Consider the following 19,172-nt stretch of genomic DNA (forward strand, 5'->3'; position numbering starts at 1 on the left):
CCCGAGCCTCCTGCTACCCATCTCCAGTGTTTTGGCCAACTCATCGGGTCCGTCCCGACGCTTGTATCCTTTCCTCCCCAGAGAAATAAAAGCGAAAGGAACTCCATTACATCCATCCAACATTCCTGCCCTGACTCCTCCGTTCAGAAAGACTTGTTCTTTCCGTGAGTCATTTCCCTGCCTGCGACTACCTGTTCTCCCTTCCCGGAGAAGACATGACTTTTTTTTTTTTTATTATTTTTTTTATTCTGGAAAACCAGAATAGCCCCCCGCTTCCTTGTCTCCTTACACTCATACGCAGTTGGACAAGCGCAACCGCAACGGGAGCCCAAGCTGCTCCGCCGCATTCCCGGAGCCCACTGTGTCCCCCAGGGTCCCGGGAAAATCGCCCAGGCTCGGCTCCCGCACGGCCAGGCACAGGGGCAGCGCCGGGAGGCCGCTCGTGGGCACCTCGCTCGTGTTTAATAGCGGCACGGGCGAGCGCAGGGAAAACCGAGCCGGGCCCCGGTCTCCGCTCCCCGCCTCCTCGGAAGTACGTGGGAGGGAGAGGGAGCCCGCGTGGGACCGCGGGGAAGCAGCCCAGCTCCACGCCACGTTGCGATTCCCGCTCTCAGGCCTTTGTGCGCCGCTCGCAGCGCTCCCCCGCGCAGGGATGCGCGGCCCGAGGATGCGGGGGCGGCGGTCCCGCGTGGGTCTGCAGCGCGCTCGGCGCCGGGCCTCCCGCGGCAGCGCCTCAGAGGGGCGAGCCCTTCCGAGCCTGCTCCCTGCCTTTCTTTCTAATGCGCAGTTTGCCTTTAATGAGGCTGCGAAGGCTCCGCTGCCCCCCGAGCCCCGCTCAGCCACCCCCGCTGCCTCCGCGCTCAAATTAGCATCTGCTGCGGCCGGCAGCGGCCCCGGCCCCGGCGCGCTTCGCCACACGGTTCCCCAGGGCATTCAGGCATCCTGCGCTGCCACGGAGGGACGGGGATCAGCTATTCTTCTCTTCCCATGATTACTCACAGCCTACAAGCAACACCATATGCTTCTTCTGATCAAACAACCCGCTACATAGGCACCAGTAATTGACGAGACCTGCTCGAAATCACGCAGAAAGGTAGCCTACTGAGACCGCAGGAGTTGACAAATCATTGCTAATAATCCTTTTAGGAACATCATGGGCATCAGGGTTTGCAATAGCTTTATTTTTATAAAGTATGCGCTGACAGCATAAAGGACAACTCTGTCTCCTTTGAAACAGAGGATTGTCCCGCATAATGATCTTCAAGGTGGCAGAGCAAATAGAGGAGGAAAGTGGCTCGATGAAGACTTTAATTATTGTTTTTTAAAGGTTTCATTTAACCCCTTCTTTGGTTACAAGTGACTCGATGATATGGAAAGCTGTTTCAAGAAATCATTGCAAAATGCACTGCTGTGGACCTTAGGTATAAATGTTCATCCGTAACCTGGGGCCAGGGGGGGAGGGGGGGCGGAGGGGGGGGTGTGTGAGATTACCTCCCCCGTCAAAATGACTGCCACACTACAAATTTATTTTAAAAAGTAGAATTAGTACCAGTACTCCACATATTTAACCAGGGGAAAAAAAATTAAAACCCCTCAAACCACCAAATCAGATAAAACAAGAGCAAAACAAAACTAGGCCATATACACACTTAATTTGTAAAATATATAGGCCAACCGAGTCGAGATACAGCTACAGAAAACTCATGGGGACATAGCTGTATTACGTTGTTTCCTATGTAAACTCATTTTTCAACAAAAGACGCAGCGAATTTTGTATTAGGTCAGGGAAAAAAACAAAAAATCAACAAAACCAAAAACCTCTTGATATTTTTTCTTTCACACAGACTACAACTCCATCGAGTTGATCTAAATAAAAGATTCGTGATTTTTTAAAATGTTTTCCCCCTACATCTTATAAAAATCAATAGAGCGAGAACACGGAAGAACTTTATTCCGACTCTCTTAACTTTGTGCTATTTGTTTTTCTTAGCAGCCGATCTAGAAGACCAAAGACGATTGTTTTAGATCCTGATATTATTTAAGAGTAGGAGACACCTCAGGACGCTTACGTTTTCTTTTTCTAGACAGGCGAGTTGTTGCTGCCATGGAAGTCAACGTGAAGTTTACTATTTCTCGAGGAGAAGCATGTCTAGGCTGGGCCACTGGTTTTGCAGCACTGGGTGGTCAGGGGGATTGAATATATCTGGGTGCAAAACCGCTGCTAAAATTTTCCGCGGTTGTTTAACGTCCTCAAACGGCCCTAGTGATCCTCAAAACGACACACAACACACTGATGATGTGATTCAGTGTGCTCGACTTATTTATTTAGCCTGGCGTGAGCACGCCTGCACGCGTTCCTGTACCTGTACACCGCACCTTTCCTCGAGAGCTGAACTAAAGCTTTAGGACTTCGCATAGACTTATGTAAATATTTACCCATATACTAGCTCGCCCTCACAGAGTTACTATAAATAGGGGTGAATCATGCCCTCTTAGGCCTCGCGTGTGCTTAGTGGGGGATGCATATTTGACTGGAAGACTGGAGGAAAAGAAAATCCGGGTCTGCTTTAGCAGAACACACAGCAGAGCTCAGTGCCTTCAAGTGTTGACAAAAGAGCCATAAGTCTCCAACCAAACCTGTCATAGGAGCTAAAGGGAAAGTATTTACAACAGAGGGAAGCCACAGCGGAGGGCACCCTGTCTCCGAGCACACCCCGAATTATTGAGTTGGTTTTTTTTTTGTAAAAGTGATAAATGACATCTGGATCAGAATAAAAATAAAGGCGAATAGGCATTCTCACCTACCTTCTGGAAAAACCACTCTCATTTTTAAATAGCTGGTAGTGAGTCTGATTATGGATGCTTTGTCCAGCTGAGAGGTGATAGCGGAGGGCAGGGGTAGTAATTTAGCCAGTTCATAAAATTCACTGTTTTCTTTCTCCCGTCTAGTCCGGGCAGCATTTTTGGACTTCTCTTTCATCGTGTTCTTTTCCCGCTTCTTTGCTATAATTTAAACTCCAGAGATTCATCCAAAGGTGGAAGGGAAACTCATCTGCAATTCATCTCTCCGGAGCATCAGGCTGTAATTCTAAGCGAGGCCATTACTCTTAAAAACCGTTCTGTTGTGTAAAAGCAAACAAGTATTGAAGAGTAGAGGTGTTCTTAAAAAAAAAAAAAAAAGGAAGAAAAAGTAAATATACTCTGAAAAGCAGAGTCAATTAGATGGGAAAGGCATTTATCCAACGCAGCTCACCACTCCAAGCAGTTGCATTAAAAAAAAAAAAAAAAAAAAAAAAAAAGCTAGAAGATTGAGGCACCAGACAGCAACCAAACGATGTATTTCTGGCCTTTTTTCCTACTCATGGCGGTCAGCATAGCTCCTCGGAAGAGGGTCATAGTAATCCCGTTATTTCCCGTGATCCGTTGTCAATCCAAGGGCCGAAACGCACGGCCGCGAGCTGTCTCCCAGGGCGCTGGGTGACTTCCCCAGAGCCTCTCTCTGTGAAGACAAGAGCAGTCTTGGAGTGAGAGAGCCGGTACACGGCGCCGCAGAGGAGCCGCGAGAAATAATAATCAACAACCAGCCGCCGGCGGGTGTAGTATTTTCTCCCACCAGAGGGGAAAGAAAAAAAATTTGTATTTTCCCATCTAGCGCGCCCGTGGAGAAGCCTGCCCCGCACTCTCCTCCCACAGCCCTCTCACTTCCCAGCCCAGGTGTGCACTGCATGGCCAGAACGAAGGCGCAGCGGAAAGCAATTCCCGGCTCCCGGCGTTAGCGGGTTTGGTGCTGCCGGGGCTGCGCCGTCCCCTTCGCGCTCCCACGGGCCGGCACCGCGGCGGCGGCCAGACCTCCCCGCGCTCCGTGCTGCCAGACCCTCAGTGAGGGATACATTTCCAATCATGGAGTGTTTGTGCTTGTTTTCCCTTTTCTTTTTTCTTTTCTTTTTTCCTTTTTTTTTTTTTTTCTCTTTCTTTTGAATTTCTCCTCTTCTCGGCTACTGTCCTCATTCCTCAACTGGGATCGGGGGTGTCTACCTCAGCTGCACCCCAGCCAGGGGAGGCACGCTTTGCCCAGCCCTGCCCCGAGCCGGAATCCACCCAAACATCACATTTTTCCAACCAAATTATGTTTTGGTTTTTTTTTTTCCTCCTCATTTTTCACCGTGGGAAAGAGACCCACAGCCTAGCACCGCATATCACTGCGGTTCTTCGCTGAGGCAGGCAAATTGTGGTGGGTTGTGATCTTCTTTTCACCTACCTTGAATCCCTGAGCCCGGCAGCCTGCAGAGAGCTCTCCCGGGGTGAGAAGCCCAACTCTTTAATTGGCTCATTAATGGCACGGGGAAAAGTTTGCGCCTGTCACTGCTCCTCGCACCGATGGGCAGACAGACATTGCCGCCTCCCCATCCCCTTTATCGGCTCCCAGACTCTCCGTCTCACATAACGAGGGGTGGGGTAGGGTGGGGTGGGGGGGGCGAGGTTGGTATTAATGAAGAATCCCTAATTTGCGGCTGAGAAATGCCTAATAACTTCTTGATGGCTAAAAGCCTTTTAGCACAACTTCATTTCTCTCCAACTCCCCCCTTGGCCCCCCTCCCTCCCCCCCGGCCGAGCCCTCCCTCAATGCCACTCACGGACCCGCCTCGCGTCCCGTTGGCCGCCGCCACCCCTCGCCCGGCCTCCCACTGGCGGAGGGGGCGGTGGCGTCACGCGGACACATTCCCACCCCTCTCCCGCCTCCCCTCTTTCCCGGTGTCCGCCCTCTGACCTGGCGGCGCCGCCGGGAGGAGTGGGCACACACAGACATACACACCCGCATCTTCTCCCTGCGTACCTGTTGGGGGATTATTTGCGTCAGGTGGGTACGTTTTGGCCATCTCCTCTCCGCTGGGCAGCCGCCGAGGTCCCGCAGGACTGTGGGTGGTGAGGATGGCCGCAATTTTACACACCCACGTACATTTCCCCACCCCAGAGCCCACCGAACAAGTGGTCGCGCTTGGGAGAAATAAGCTGCGGTCATGTCCCCTGCTGCCCCCCCTCCCTGACACCCCCAACTTTAACCATGTACGGTTTTCCCCTGGGCTGATGCGCTGCGGGACAGCGTGGATCGGATCCCGCGGTGGAGGGGGAGAAGGGTGGAGAAAGATTTTAATTAATTTTCTTGATACACGCTGGAAAAAAAAAAAAAACCTAACCAAAATAAAAAACAATTCCACAAACAGGAAAGAGGGGAAAAGGGAAAAAAAAAAAAAAAAAAGGAGAGGGAGAAACCCAAACCCAAATCCTCCTACATTAGGAGACAGAGCTGTTTTAAAACTGCCCGAAAAGTGTATGTGCGGTCTTTTCTACACAAGCAGCCGGACTATTCCTAATCTTGTGTGTCCCTTGGGGAAAATAACCCTAAAAACGTGACGCTGCTCCTAAAACTGCTGGCTCCTGAATAGAGTAGATAGAGAAGAGTGCCTGGAGTAGTGGGAGAAGGGTTGTAGAATCTTTCCTAAAACCATAGCTGACTCTCAAAACCCTGACCTAGTTGCCAAACCAGTCGGTACGAGACTTCGGCTAAAACAACTGTTTAAAATGAGATTGCGTTGGCAGGCAAGTCGGAGTATTTCGAGGAAGAAGAAACGGTCTCAGTTTTCTAAAGAAAAACGTGAACAACAACAACAAAAAAAATAGCCTTTGAAGCATCTCATCCCTTTTGCTTCTTGGCGGGCTGCAGTTCGAAACGCAGGCTTGCAGTGCAGACCGTCTGTTCGCTGCTTATCACCTTAAATTTCCCCTCGGTTAAAAGCTTTCCCTGAGTTCATTTGGGTAAATAAAGGAAAGACGGTAAGAGAGGCATTCAACAACTCCTCTGGGTGTCCAGGCGTCTACAAGCATCAGAGAAATGTATCCACGTAGTCTCAAATGTTCTTTTGATTGTCTTGTTTACCGAAGCGACTCGTCGTTAAACAAACACAAACGCAAGGCATTTAGTGAAGGTAAGGGTAAAAAAAAAAAAAAAGATAAAAAAGAAAAAAAAAGAAAAAGGAAAATGCCCTCATCCTTTCCTACCCTGTCATACTGTCATGCTGTAAAGCGATTGCTGCTGTGGGGGAAAGTGATATTGAATTTGCAAAAATCTTCCCTGTATGTTACTGCCCTTAGGTATAAGGTGAGTTTTTGGGACAAGAAAAAGATTAAAAAAAAAAAAAATCTTCCTTCTGGTTTTCATTTGAGGGATTTCTCTTCCTAAACGGCACTGACGTCTCTATGAGAGTATTTAGACATATGGACAACAACTGGACTAACACTGTCAGGTAGCTCACGACTTATTTGTCAACAAGTGCCAGAGAGAATGTCTTCTATAACACCCTTGGTGTGGGAAAAATAAATAAATCAGTAGGATACACTTCTGCTAATTTATACCAGGGAACATGACCATCCACCTTAACAACCCCACACAGCCCCATCGAAGCCTGTAGCTCACCGAGGATTCTCTTTCCCGGTGTACCGGGACTCGGTTTCTTCCCTCCAGCCCGGGTGGGTGACAGCGACCGGACCAGTTCTCCCCGTGGCCGGGGCCCGAGGGCTCGGGGTCGACGAGCCCCTACATAGATTTTAAACGTATATGTGCTACGGTGGATAAAGTACAAGATGTGAAAAGACTAGCGGCTGAAGGGCAGTTATTCGGCTCTGGAAGCTACAGCAATCGTGGACAAAGCCACCTCTCCACAGAACCACCAGCGCGGGGTCAGTACACTGGGGATATTTCCCAGCAGATTTCAAGAGGCAGTTCCCGAATGATGGGAGAATTTGGCCGTTTCAGAGATATTAACCTTGTTTTCCTTCGTCAAAAACAAGTGACTTCTGCAACAGGAGATCAGACTTGGCTCTGTCCTGTTCCAGGTGTACAGGTAAAGGCAGCCTGCAGTAGCTAAATTCGTGGTTTTCTTATCAGCCGAGAGCCCGCTGTCACCGACCCCGGCGAAGCCCATCTATCCTGAAAGAAGAATGCATGATGCTGTTGAACAAAAGAAGAGCAGGCACCCCTGCGGGATGCCCGCGCCCGGCATACAAAGCCGTGGGAGCGGAGCTGAGGGCAGCGAGCGCACCGGCGGCGCGGCGCGGACACCTGCGGGCCCCGGCGGCTCACGGCAGCTCCGGCCCCTCCAGGAGGGAGAGAGGCATTCCGGCCGCCTGAAGCTGTGTAGCTGTGCTGAACTGTGCTCAGTTCAGATGCAGTTATACTCGGGCGAGAATCTCCTGAAAAAAGAGATAATACTGGAAAATTGGATAAACAGGTACTGCAGTGCAATTTGGTTTTAAAAGGCGCATAATAAAATGGTGTATCTGAAGAAAGGCTGAGAGAAAACAAAGCGCTTCACAGTCAGGTTTCCAACTATAGTAGAAAACTTGTGTAGGCAGACACAATATGCAGCGTGCATTGCAGCATGTGTGCGTGAGCGTGTGTATGTGTGTGCAGAGGGGGAGGGGGGAAAACTGTACAAATCAAAGCAGGGGAAAAAAAAAAATTAAAAACCCTACTGGACCATTTCCCTATAGGACAGATCTGATCCAGTTTCTTCTTCAGCACATTTGGACGTATTCTGATATATTTATTAGGTTATGAATTCGGACGCATTTCTTAATCTCCCATAAAAAATAAGGTGGCCATTTCTTATGCAGAGAGAAAAATCTCTTGTTCCAAACGCAAGCCACCACTTACACACCGCTTTCGTTGGCGAATTAACGATGCGGGTCGCTCTCCCGATCTCTTAAAAAAACAAACAAACAAAAAAACAACCCAAAACCAAACAAATGAAATCTCGGCCTGGTATTAGTTACGTGCAGATTTCCACACGCCAAGCCTCCCTCATTTTCGTACCGGTGAGAAGCAGGATCCCACCTCGCAAGGACCCTCACGGCAGAAGGGAGCGCCCCGCCGCGCATCGCCTCTCCCTGAGATGCGGCTCACTCGCCCAGCCCCGGGGGTGCCTGAGGGAGCGCGGGCGCTTGGAGACCAAGATTGTTTTTTTAGAACCCAGTAACTTCAGATACACGCACTTGGGTACCCTGGTGAATTGGAGTGTGATGTGAATTTTCATCCATGCCCTCATCAAGGCTTTATTGACATAAATATACACGGCAAATGCTCTTTGAGACCATTCAGAAGTAATTAATGTGTTTTAACTGATCTAGATCTTAACCTTCAAGATTCAAGCCATGCTCTAGGTACTTTATTCCTGCTCTTTTGCTAATGTTATTAGGATGTTCAGGGCAGCAGGACAAGGAGAAAGCCGATTCTCTAACACAGGAAATAGTTAACAGACCCTTGGATTCCAGTTCTCAGATACAAACGTTTCTGAATGCATTTCTTTAAAATAATTACGGAAAAATTGCAAAATTTGAGTAATCGACCACTAGTATGATTGATTGTTAGTTATTTTAGGCAACTCCTTCAAACAATTTTTGGCGGTATATCCGTGTTAAGAGATACTTTGCAGGGAGGAGAGACACTTCTCTTGACTATGCACTCCTTTCAATTTTATTGTTTTTGGCATAAATGTAACGAGATGATTTATATTCATTTTTCCAGGGGAGGCAGAGGTCAGTACCTTTTAGCCCTTATCTTATTGAACACACTCTTGCTAATGATTGGAAGTCAAGCTATCTTACCGTGACACGGAGCAGCGAATGAAAACATAAACTAAATATAAAGAAATCTACTAATCTACTAAATATAAAAAAATCTACTTCATGGCTAGTAACAGTTATCCCTAGGGACATTTTTTCTTATCTCCTGCATTTCCAAAGGAGCCTGGTACACTGAACCCCCGAACCGAGCTGAAATGCCCTTGTCAGGGGTGAGAGGTTCGGTAACGACACCGGACTGGAACTCAGATGAAATAACAAACTTCACAAAGTGCCTCCTGCCCTCCCTGTGCCTTCACGGACATCCTGCCTAGCTTTGATAGTGCTTTCCGCTGCACCGGTGTGCGTTCTCTCGGTCCGGGTGGTCCCGGCCGCGCCTCACCTGCTCCGGACTGTCCCGGCCCCACGGCCGGAGGCGGAGCCGACACCGCGCCCAGCTCCCTCACAGCGCCCTCGGGGCCTGCTGCACCCTCCCGGCGCCGCCTGCAGCCCGCCCCCAGCAGGGCTCGCCTCCCGTGAGATCCCTCTCCCCTTCAGGTCGCCACAGCGCTATTCCTCTCCCTGCTCCTGGAGGAGCGGGGGCCCGAGGGCCGGCGGCGGCAGCAGCTGGGGACGCGCCCAGCCGGGCCCGGCTCCGCCGCCGGGAGGGCAGGGTCGGGGTGCCGGGGCGCTCCCGCCGAGCCCCTGCAGCTTTCCGCGGGAGGCTTTGTTCGGCCGCGGGCTCTCCGGGAGCTCGGCAGCGGCCTCCCCGCGCCCCTCCGCCCTTCCCTTCCCTTCCCTTCCCTTCCCTTCCCTTCCCTTCCCTTCCCTTCCCTTCCCTTCCCTTCCCTTCCCTCCCCTCCGCCCCCGCCCCCCGCGGCCGCGGGACCCGCAGCGCCCCACGCGCCGCGCCGGCCCCGGCACGAGCGCGCTCCCCACGGCGCTTCCCGCCCGCGGCCCCTCGCGGCGGGCACGCGTCCTCCCAGCTTATCCCAGCGCATCCCACAGCGCGTCCCGGCGCTGTACCCTCACCTGCCACGGGGCCCTGCCAGGCCAGGAGAGGGGCCCGCACGTTGCCGACCACAGGTGCTTGTCCCCCCCCACCCCTCACGTTTGTGGTTTCACCTGCCTGGGGTCGAATCAGCCCTCCTCATGCCTAAAGGAGAGGGGTCTGAGCTTTGCACGGGGCGATGGGGAGGAAACATCCTTTTTTGCGTTGTTTTATCTGTTTTGGTGTGCCGCGTGGGATTTCAATGAGGAGTGTCCTTGTGGGGGCTTTGCCCAGGTACAGACCGACTGCAGGCAAGCCAGGGGAGCTGCCTCATGGCAGGGGAACTCTCCTTGGGAGGGTGGGCTGCCCCAGGCCTCTGGTACAGCGTGAGACCTGCACTTGTTCACTTGTTCGTGTATGCTGATGGAGCTGGAGCTGTGTCAGGCTTCCTCTGTACCCTGGCTATCACTGAAACCTCCTTTCCAAAGGCCTGGCTTTGATTAGCAAAGAAGTTATTTCATTAGTCGTGGAGGGGGGGCGGGGGGAGGGGGAGTGGAGGGGGGGGGAATCTGTCAGCAGAAGCCTGTTTAAATTTCAGCACGCCAAAGAATAATGCTTAAAATAGTGGGATCCATTCCACAGTCTGTCTTACTATCAACCTGATAATTAACAGGTCACAAATAGACTTGTATCACTGCTTTGTTTCAGTGGAGGAGAGCAGCTTAACCCGCCTTGAGGACACACTTCGCTTTGAAATAGCACATGCCTGTTTCAGACGAAATCAATAGCAAGAGGAACCACCCCCTTCTGTTGCTCTGAAAGTCTTGTCTTCAGCCTCCTATTGCCTCAGAGAATAGGCTTGATCAGACCAAAAAAGGAGGGATGCAGAGTGTGAGGCTGCTTGACAGCTCTGGAGCTGGTGCCTATTCCACTTGGTATATATCCTAATCATTATGGTGCTTATAGCTTTGTTGAAAGGCAAGGTGGGGAACATTCCCTGCATGGGTTTTAACAGGATCTTTTCTTGTTTTAGTCTTATACCCATTTGTGGTTGCAAGTCTAATTGTTTTTATGAGTATTGCATGCTAATCTGGGAACAACCTCTCTTTTCTGAATGTTTTGGTCATTCTGCAAGCCTGTCACTACTCTCCTCTGTATTCCCCACGTGGTGAATAGATGCCTTCAGAAATAATGTGGAGATTATGTTTTTGAGTAGAACACAGTGAGATCAATTGCTTGTATTGGGTGGGGGCATTGGGAAATAGCACCAGACTTGTAAGCATCAGTCCAGCTTGCAGACTGTTTCAGACTACGCTAAATCTGTTGCTGAGGGATAAGGGTGTTACTGAAGCTTGCCATATGCCTGTGATTAATATTTTTTTTATTTAGATTTTGTCTCACTGTTGAAATGTTTTATCTAAACCCTGATTTCTATTATTCACTGATAGTGGGACTCATGAGTGGGACTCAGATGGCTGGATGTACCCAGCTGAAGCTAGAGCCTATTCAAAGGACAGTTTCCCCACAGCACCTCTTCTGAGAAGTGTCCACTACTTGCAGCTTGAGGAAGCTTCAGGACTTGATTGCTCTGCATAATTACTATAAGACTTAGCTGGTAGAAAAAAAAAGAATCAGCATTTCTTTGGTCTGGCAATAGCTTAGTGATACCAGTGACACATTTTTGCAATGTCCCAAAGCCTTAGGATATACTGGAGCCAGGTTTTAATTTTGGCTTCAGCACAAAGTGGTCCTGGTGCATGGCACAACTCAAATTGTCAGAGTGGAGAGTGAGAAGAAGACTCTGGGTGTGAAGCCGCTGAGTGCACCAATGAGCCTTAACAGGCCTGACCAACCTCACCTGGCAACTCCCTCATGCTTGCCTGAGCCAGGCCAGAGGGGTTTTCGTGCCCAGTGTCCCTGCAGCCATGCCTGTACCTCACTAGGCACTGTGCTGCTCTAAACCCTGACTCACAGACTGACTTCCCACCTTGATCTTGTGCCTGCCTTGCTACTGGAGACTTGCCTCATGACTTTGGCTCTGGCTTCAGCCTGGCTGCCACCCCTGTGCCAGCCCTGTTCTCCTCATTCAGGTAATGTAGGGGGGGCCCTGGCTGGTGAGGAATGTCCTGGCTTTCACACTTGGGTTGTGGTTCCCTATCCCAGCCCCACAGCCCAGCCCTTGTTTACTGACATTGGGCTGCTTCTATTCATTAGAGGGCTGCAATGGCCCTTCTGCTTTCCCACTAGGGCAAAGGATTTTCTGTCTCCAGTGGGCTTGTCTATATTCTTTTGCTTTTCGAAGGGTAGTGCCCGTCTCAGAAATGGTTGCACACTGCGGGCCTTCCTGAGAGATGCCACAGTCCTCTCCATGAGCTTGTGTGCAGTTATGGGACCTTAGAAAACACAGGGTTGGAGAAGAAAGACTGTACAGAGCTTCCTTTGTTTCCCTAGAAGGAGCACATTTTTTGAGGTGGAGAGATGTGAATAAGGGCCCAAAGTTCCATGAGGTGTTTGACTTGCCTAAGGTTGGGTATAGTTAAACTGCTAAAGGGTGGGAGTGGAACAGATTAGAAGGTAAATGCTCCCTGCACCCATAGTTTGCCTGCCATTTTCCATATAGGAAGATTATGCAGGAAACTCTGACCGCCTTGGAGGGCTGGGGGACTCCACAGGGGTGCAAGAATGATTCTGCCCAGATCAGTTTACAAGGCTGGGACCATACAATATAAACTCTTGGAGGCAAGGGCTGTGTGTATCTCCATACAGTGCCGATCACAATGGGATCTCATTTCTGTTTAGGGCTTCCAGATGCAATGCTAGTCAATGTCTATAGTAAACAATAATATTAATAATAAGTATTAACATGCCAAGCTACAAATCACTGGCATAGTTTTCCAATATTGCTGGTTGCTTTCCAGTATTGTCCTCCAGGCTCACTGCAGTATATTGTATACAAAAGAATTGAAACCCAATAATTGGCGTGTCAAGAGTTTGAAGGCATGATTGCATTTTCTCTTTTGAAATCTGTCTATTGAAACAGACATCACAACAAGTGAGTTCATTGGCCTAATAAACCCTGTGTCCAGCAAGAACACACTGTTCTGTATCCCAGGACATCAGTAATTAAGCTGGTAACGAGGCTGCTGTTGCATAGAATAACCACTATGAAAATGTTAAAAGTATAATGGGAAAATAATGTAGCAAAAATGTAAACAGTAGACTTCAGATATGACACTTATTTTCACTTATGGGAAGACAGCTGAAAGGAAAGCTTTAGCAAAAATTTGTTTTCTCTGCTTTACTGAATCTATAAAAAGTCTACAATGACTTAGTTCTTCTGACCACAGTAACATAGCTTTACGTTTGAAACAGAAATACAGATTTAAATTTAGATTTTAATTTCATGTCTTATTGCAGACACAGTAGAAACTTCACACTTAAGTAACATTTCTGCTATAAGCCAGCTCCTTTTGTGCTACTGAAAGAAATAATAATGAGAAAGTATTCCAGCAGGAGGAGCTGGTTTAGAAGCAAATGGATTCCATGGCAACTCCTGACTCTACATGACACCTAATAACTAGCATTTATGTTGGAAATTGTCTGTGTTATCTTGTACCCCAGATCTGATCTTTTTATAGGGTTTTCCCCTTATTTTAAAGCAAAATACCAGTAGGGTGGTGGTTTTTTTTAATATAGATCCAAAAATAAGCACAAAATATTATGAGTTTGTCTTCCTTGAATGTGTCAGTTTGTTTTGAAATGGATTTAATTTTTTAAAATTTTTTTAAATTTTAAAAAATTATTTCAGAAATAAAATATTTGCTGGGAAAAGTATTGATCTGTCAAGGGAAGAGCTTTATAGGAACAGAATACTGGAAGTATGTATGTTTTAACATAATGAGATATTAATATTCAATTGTTGAAGCATAACACAAGAAGATCCAACTGAATCAGACCAGTATCTTGGTTCCCACAATGCTGAATGCACCAGGGGAATATCATCATGGGGCAGCTGGAGAATAACCCAGTCCTATGGCCATCCTGTCAGCCAGTCTGACTGATTTATGATCTGAAGAATTTGGATTTATTTCCTTCTCTACCATGATCCAATCTAGTGCATGTGTGGGGCCTGACAACTGCTGCTGTTTGAGTGTGGAATATTTATACCTGCTATTTTATACCTAAATTGAAAGAAATCTATTCTTAAACTGTCACATGATAAGCAACCTTTGCCTGTGACTGTTTCAGTAGTACTTCATGACTGAGAGAACATTAGCTGAAATTAACCCTGGAGATGAAGAATTCTGTGGATGCTTTTTGGCCTAGCTGTCTTCTCAGCCAGCTGTTGCTTGAGGGTCTCAAATTGTAGAAGAGCATAGTCTAGGCTTAGAAAAAAGTATGTGGTCAAATAAAAGCTGATTCAAGTTTGTGTTGTTTATCCTTTTTTTTAGTATGAGTGAAAGAACAAAGAAAGTGTGGCTGAAGAAAGCCCTCCTATTTTTGTGATTGGCCAGGGACAAGTGCAACCACAGAGGGTGTTCTAAGGTGCAGAAATAAATGGTGGCCAAAAATGAGAAAGATGAGTGTCTGGAGTAATAACACTTGCCAAGTGTTATTGGTAGCATTTATACTTAAATATTGTTACCTTTTGAAGATGTCTAAGACCATTTAATTTTTGCCCAAGGAAAGGAGTGTTTTTACATCTTCCTATCCATAGAGATAAAATAGATCTAAAACAAAGAGTAATCATTCAAAACAGGGATTACTGGTCAGCAAATACACCAAATGGGTAGAAAATGTGTCTTGGTTTAGCTAATCTTTTAGTGTAACTTACAATTAGATGCTGGCATTGATTTCCTTGAACAGAGACCCTGATTTGGCACAAAGGTATTTGTGACTAGCACTTGGGATCAAAACCAAACTACTCTCAGAAGGGTTATGACTGATCATAAAGTAAATGCGAGTAAGAAAAAAAGAAAAAAGGTAAGGCTACATTACATTCATACTTTGGGAACTAATTTAATGATAAAGGCATAGAAATGAAAAATACAGAAAGCCCAGAGAAAGGTGCTCTGAGTGGTGACTGCAGTAAGAAAATTATTTTTGAAATTGTTTAGCTGTATGTCTTTACCTACAGAAGAGAAGTAAGTGCACAACAGACAAAAGAAAGGATATAAAATAAAAGCAGTACTAGACAGATTGGGAAATTGAAATGGAGGTGAGATGTTGCAGAGGATAGATAGATATGATTGTTATTTTAGCTAGCCGGATGTCACTTCTACCCTTGGATGAATCCTGGAGTGAAATGGACTGTTCCATCCCACCCTGCAAAAGATTGTGGTTCATCCCGCACCTCTGTACCTGCCCCTAAAACAGAGTCTGTAACCCCATTGGCCCATGCCTTGTCCCAGCCCACCTGGGAGCCCCTGATAAGGGGGCTCTGAGCGGCCATGCGGCCTCTTGGACTTCCTCCCTCTCTTGGCCCTCTCCTCCTCTCTTGGACTTCCTCCCCCTCTGGGGCTTCCCCTCTCCTAAACCCTCTGTTTCTCTCTCCCCTCCCCCGTCCTCCTAAGCCCAGCCACGTGCTACGCCTGAGAGCACGAGGCCTGGGCATCCCTGAATTCTCCAATAAACCTCTTCCCCCAAGAGCAAGCTTCAGAGATCTCTGCCTCCCTACACCCCCAACCGTGCAGAGGAGCCTACTCTTCCCTCAACTGGCGCCCAACGTGAAAGAAAAAGGAATCCACGAATTTCGACACCTCCATGCACGGTAATTACCTGTGATAGCCTCCTCTTCGCTCTGAGCACAGGCTGTCGTTGCTAAGCAACGTAGAAGCCTTATCTCTTTAAAGTTTGCCGAGGCATTTTACCCTCGAGCACCATCGCCTGTAAATAGCCGGCTTTTGGAGCTCTTGGGACTGCCCGAGCAAGGAGCTGTGAGCTGGTGGCACGTGGCCACGTTAAGAGAGCGCACCGAGCACTGCCCAGCACTGCCTGCGCTGGAAGCCCCGAGGGGGGAGGTCTGAAGGTCCCGAGCACGGAAAAGCCGTCCGGAGAGACGCCCGGAGCTCTGAGGGGACCTGTGCAGAGTCCTGAGGAGAGGATCTCTGCTTTTGCGAATTTGAGGTGAGCTACACAGGTCTAAAATATGGGACAATCCCACTCTACCCAAGATAGAGATCTCTATAAACAATTGAACCATCTGTTACGTAGTCATAATAGTACTTTGCCCAAGAAAGAGTTAAAATCCCTTTTGGAATGGGTCCTGCCCCACTTCCCTCATGCGGATCGATCAGCCGCCTTTACCAAAGACTTCTGGGACTCAGTAGGTGATAAGCTTTTTATTGAGATTTCCAGGAGAGACGCCATCGCTTGCGACCTACTCCCAGCTTTTAGAGCTGTGGCCGAATTGTTCGTTCCGCGAAAGCCGGTCCCGGCCATGTGGCCGGCCCACGCGGCTGCTGACGGCGGCGCCGCGATCCCCTTCCGCCCCGCCCCTCCCCCTCCCGCCGCGGCCCCGGCCGCAACCGCCGCGGCCGCCCCCCTGAGTGACGCGGTTCCCGCCGCCCCCGCCCCGGCCCCTGCGACCCCCCACCCAACCCCCGCGCCGCGCCGCCGGCCGCCGGCCCCCGCGGCCGCTTCCACCCCTGCCGCTTCCGCCGCGACCGCGACCCCACCCCCAACCGCCGCGGCTGCGCCGGCCCCCGCGACCACCCCCCGCACCCCCCCGATCCCCGCGCCGCGCCGCCTGCCGCCGGGCTCGGCCGCCCCCGCCGCGGCCGCCCCCGCCCCTCCCGCCTCCGCCGCGATCAGCCCCGGCCCCGCCCCACCCCCCGCGGCCGCCACTCCTGTCCCGGCCCCCGCGGCCGCCACTCCTGTCCCGGCCCCCGCGGCCACCCCGCCCCCCCCACTGGCCGCGGGGCTTGTGCCCGCCCCGGCTCCCCCCGAAACCCCCCTAGCAGCGGCTGTTGCTACTTTCGTTGGCTCCTTACAAAGCACCCTCGCCGCGTTTCTACACACGCTCGACCCGGCTCTCGCAGCCGCCGCCTTCCCGCCGCTGCCCACGCCGGGAGAGCGCGTGGCCACGCCCCCAATCCCGGACGTGCGGCAGGAAGCACCGGGAAGCCCGGCGCCTCCACCCCAGCCTGAGCCGCGGCCACGGGGGGACACCCCGGGTCCCCGGGCCGCGACCCCCCCACCCCCCACCCCCCGGCAACCCCCCCGCGGAACGTCCCCATCGTCAGCGGGCTCCGGCGGGGCGGCAGACGCGGCCGCCATCTTGGTTCGGCCGGCGGACCACGTGGTGCGCCCCGTGCATGCGCAGTTCGCGGTGCCCCCGGTCCGGCCGCTCCCCGTCGCCTCTGCCGCGCCGCCTGCCACTCCCGCCGCGCCCCGTGCCGCGACCCCACCACCCCCCGCCTCCCGGCAACCCCCCCGCGGCGCGGGCCCAACATCAGACGGCTCCGGCGGGGCGGCAGACGCGGCCGCCATCTTGGTTCGGCCGGCAGACCACGTGACGCCCACCCCGCATGCGCGGTTCGCGGTGCCCCCGGTCCGGCCAGTTCCTGCCGCCTCTGCCGCGCCGCCGACGGAGCCCGCTGCTCCCCACGCGCCCCGTGCCGCGGTCAGCACCCAACCAGAACCCCCGAGCTCAGCGGCGGCGCCGGCAGAACCCCCGGAGCCGCCAGAAGGAGCCCCACCGCCGTCGCCGACGCCGGGGAATTTCGAGTCGCTTCCGGGTTTGCCGCTAAAGCCCTCCGTGCCGGGTGCCCGCCCGAAACTCCGGCCAGCCGTGCAACAAGTAGTTCTCATCACCCCACCGCCGCCCCTACAGCCCCTGGATGCCCCCGCTTCCTCTCCTAGGCTGCATCCACATTCCACAGCTGCAGCCTCAGCTTGGAGAGATCCCTCCGCATCCTCAGGTTTCTCCCACGAGCCTTTGCTGACAGTCTCCACTCCTGCCCCTCTGCCCCAGCTGTTGGCAGCTGCATCTGATTCACAGCTTAGCATGCAGCCAGGGAAAGAGGAACAGCACCTAGCAGCTGCTTTGACGAGTACAGGATCCACGGAGAACTGTGCTAGCCCTACCAGTACCACCCCTGCTGCCTCAGTTTCCCAGGATGCTCAGGGGATCATCGATGGCCTCCAACTGATGGACAGGCATATATCCAAGCCTCATGGCCCCAGAGAGTGGACAGCTGTCCCATCTCTGGACGAGAGAGAATTCCTAGTAGCGGCAGGAGATAGTAGCTTCCCTTTCTCCTATGGTTACCAGCTGTTGGGGGGTACCATAGAAAAGACATCTGAGGCCCTAAAAAGCAGCTTATTAAAACAGAAGAGGGGAATATATAAGGCCACACCCCAAAATTGGTTCAGCAAAGCCCCATACGCATACAATCTTTCAAATTGCTGTATAGGACAGCCTGACATGCCCATTTACAGACACTTTCTGAACAACAAAAAAGTAAAAATAAAAGTCTTGATCAAGACCTCAGTCACAGGACAAATAGAAAGCCCATGCAACCTCGTAACATGGGAGAGAGGGTTTGCTTGTGTCTCTACAGGTGAAGGACTCAGATGGATCCTGGCAAAGAATGTAAAGCCTTACCATACACCGAAATCTGGCAGTGCCCTCACCAGTGGCAATGACTTTGCAGGTGCAAACCAAGAAGCAGGCGCTCAGATTTGAACTGTGCTAAGACGAGATGAAAACTACCTGCCAGAAACAATTCAAGACTATAGACATTTATTTTCACATGCATGTTAATTTTGTACCCTTGTTGTTACATTTGTTCTCTTATTTCAAATTTTTGTATTGAGATTTCACCTATAGGTTAACCAAAGACAAATGCCTGGGTAGCTCTGGCCAAGACTGCAAGCTCTGATACCATATCTCTAACTGATACAAAGCTCTAATAGACTTTTTCAACCTAGTCAATTATAGAACCTTCCTCAAAAGATTTTAATAACACTACCTCAGTTAAATTCTTCCATTAGACTAAAGCAGTCAAAAGGTTAAAATGCTCAATCAGTAAAGAAATAAATGCCACCTCAATTTCAATTAATAATCTAGCTAAACAGTTTATCTGAAGGTTTGAGCTCTGCATCTTGGCTGAAGGAACTCTGTAAAGTAAGCTTGATTGTTTTTAGAGTAATAAGTATAGTTTCATTAGCAATATGTTATGTACCCCAAGTTGTGCAAAAATAGTAATTAAGTCTGTATTTACCTTTTCAAAAGTTTAATGAAAAGGGGCAATTGTTGCAGAGGATAGATAGATATGATTGTTATTTTAGCTAGCCGGATGTCACTTCTACCCTTGGATGAATCATGGAGTGAAATGGACTGTTCCATCCCACCCTGCAAAAGATTGTGGTTCATCCCGCACCTCTGTACCTGCCCCTAAAACAGAGTCTGTAACCCCATTGGCCCATGCCTTGTCCCAGCCCACCTGGGAGCCCCTGATAAGGGGGCTCTGAGCGGCCATGCGGCCTCTTGGACTTCCTCCCTCTCTTGGCCCTCTCCTCCTCTCTTGGACTTCCTCCCCCTCTGGGGCTTCCCCTCTCC

At 50.5% G+C, this 19,172-nt stretch overlaps 1 protein-coding gene across 1 annotated transcript in view; it reads right to left on the reverse strand.

The window, feature by feature from the left end:
• SIM1 (SIM bHLH transcription factor 1) overlaps positions 1–4,614 on the reverse strand; it is a 52,092-nt gene extending 47,478 nt beyond the window's left edge. The window contains exons 1-2 of the mRNA XM_085574918.1: positions 4,259–4,614; positions 2,806–3,499 (exon numbers count right to left, since the gene is read on the reverse strand). Of these exons, the coding sequence (XP_085431044.1) occupies positions 2,806–2,980 (175 nt within the window). The 5' untranslated portion in view covers positions 2,981–3,499; positions 4,259–4,614. The remainder of the gene's footprint in view (positions 1–2,805; positions 3,500–4,258) is intronic.
• Between the last annotated feature and the right edge of the window lie 14,558 nt (positions 4,615–19,172).

The sequence above is a fragment of the Lonchura striata genome, chromosome 3 (assembly GCF_050655825.1).
Source record: "Lonchura striata isolate lonStrDom1 chromosome 3, ASM5065582v1, whole genome shotgun sequence".
NCBI lineage: Eukaryota > Metazoa > Chordata > Aves > Passeriformes > Estrildidae > Lonchura > Lonchura striata.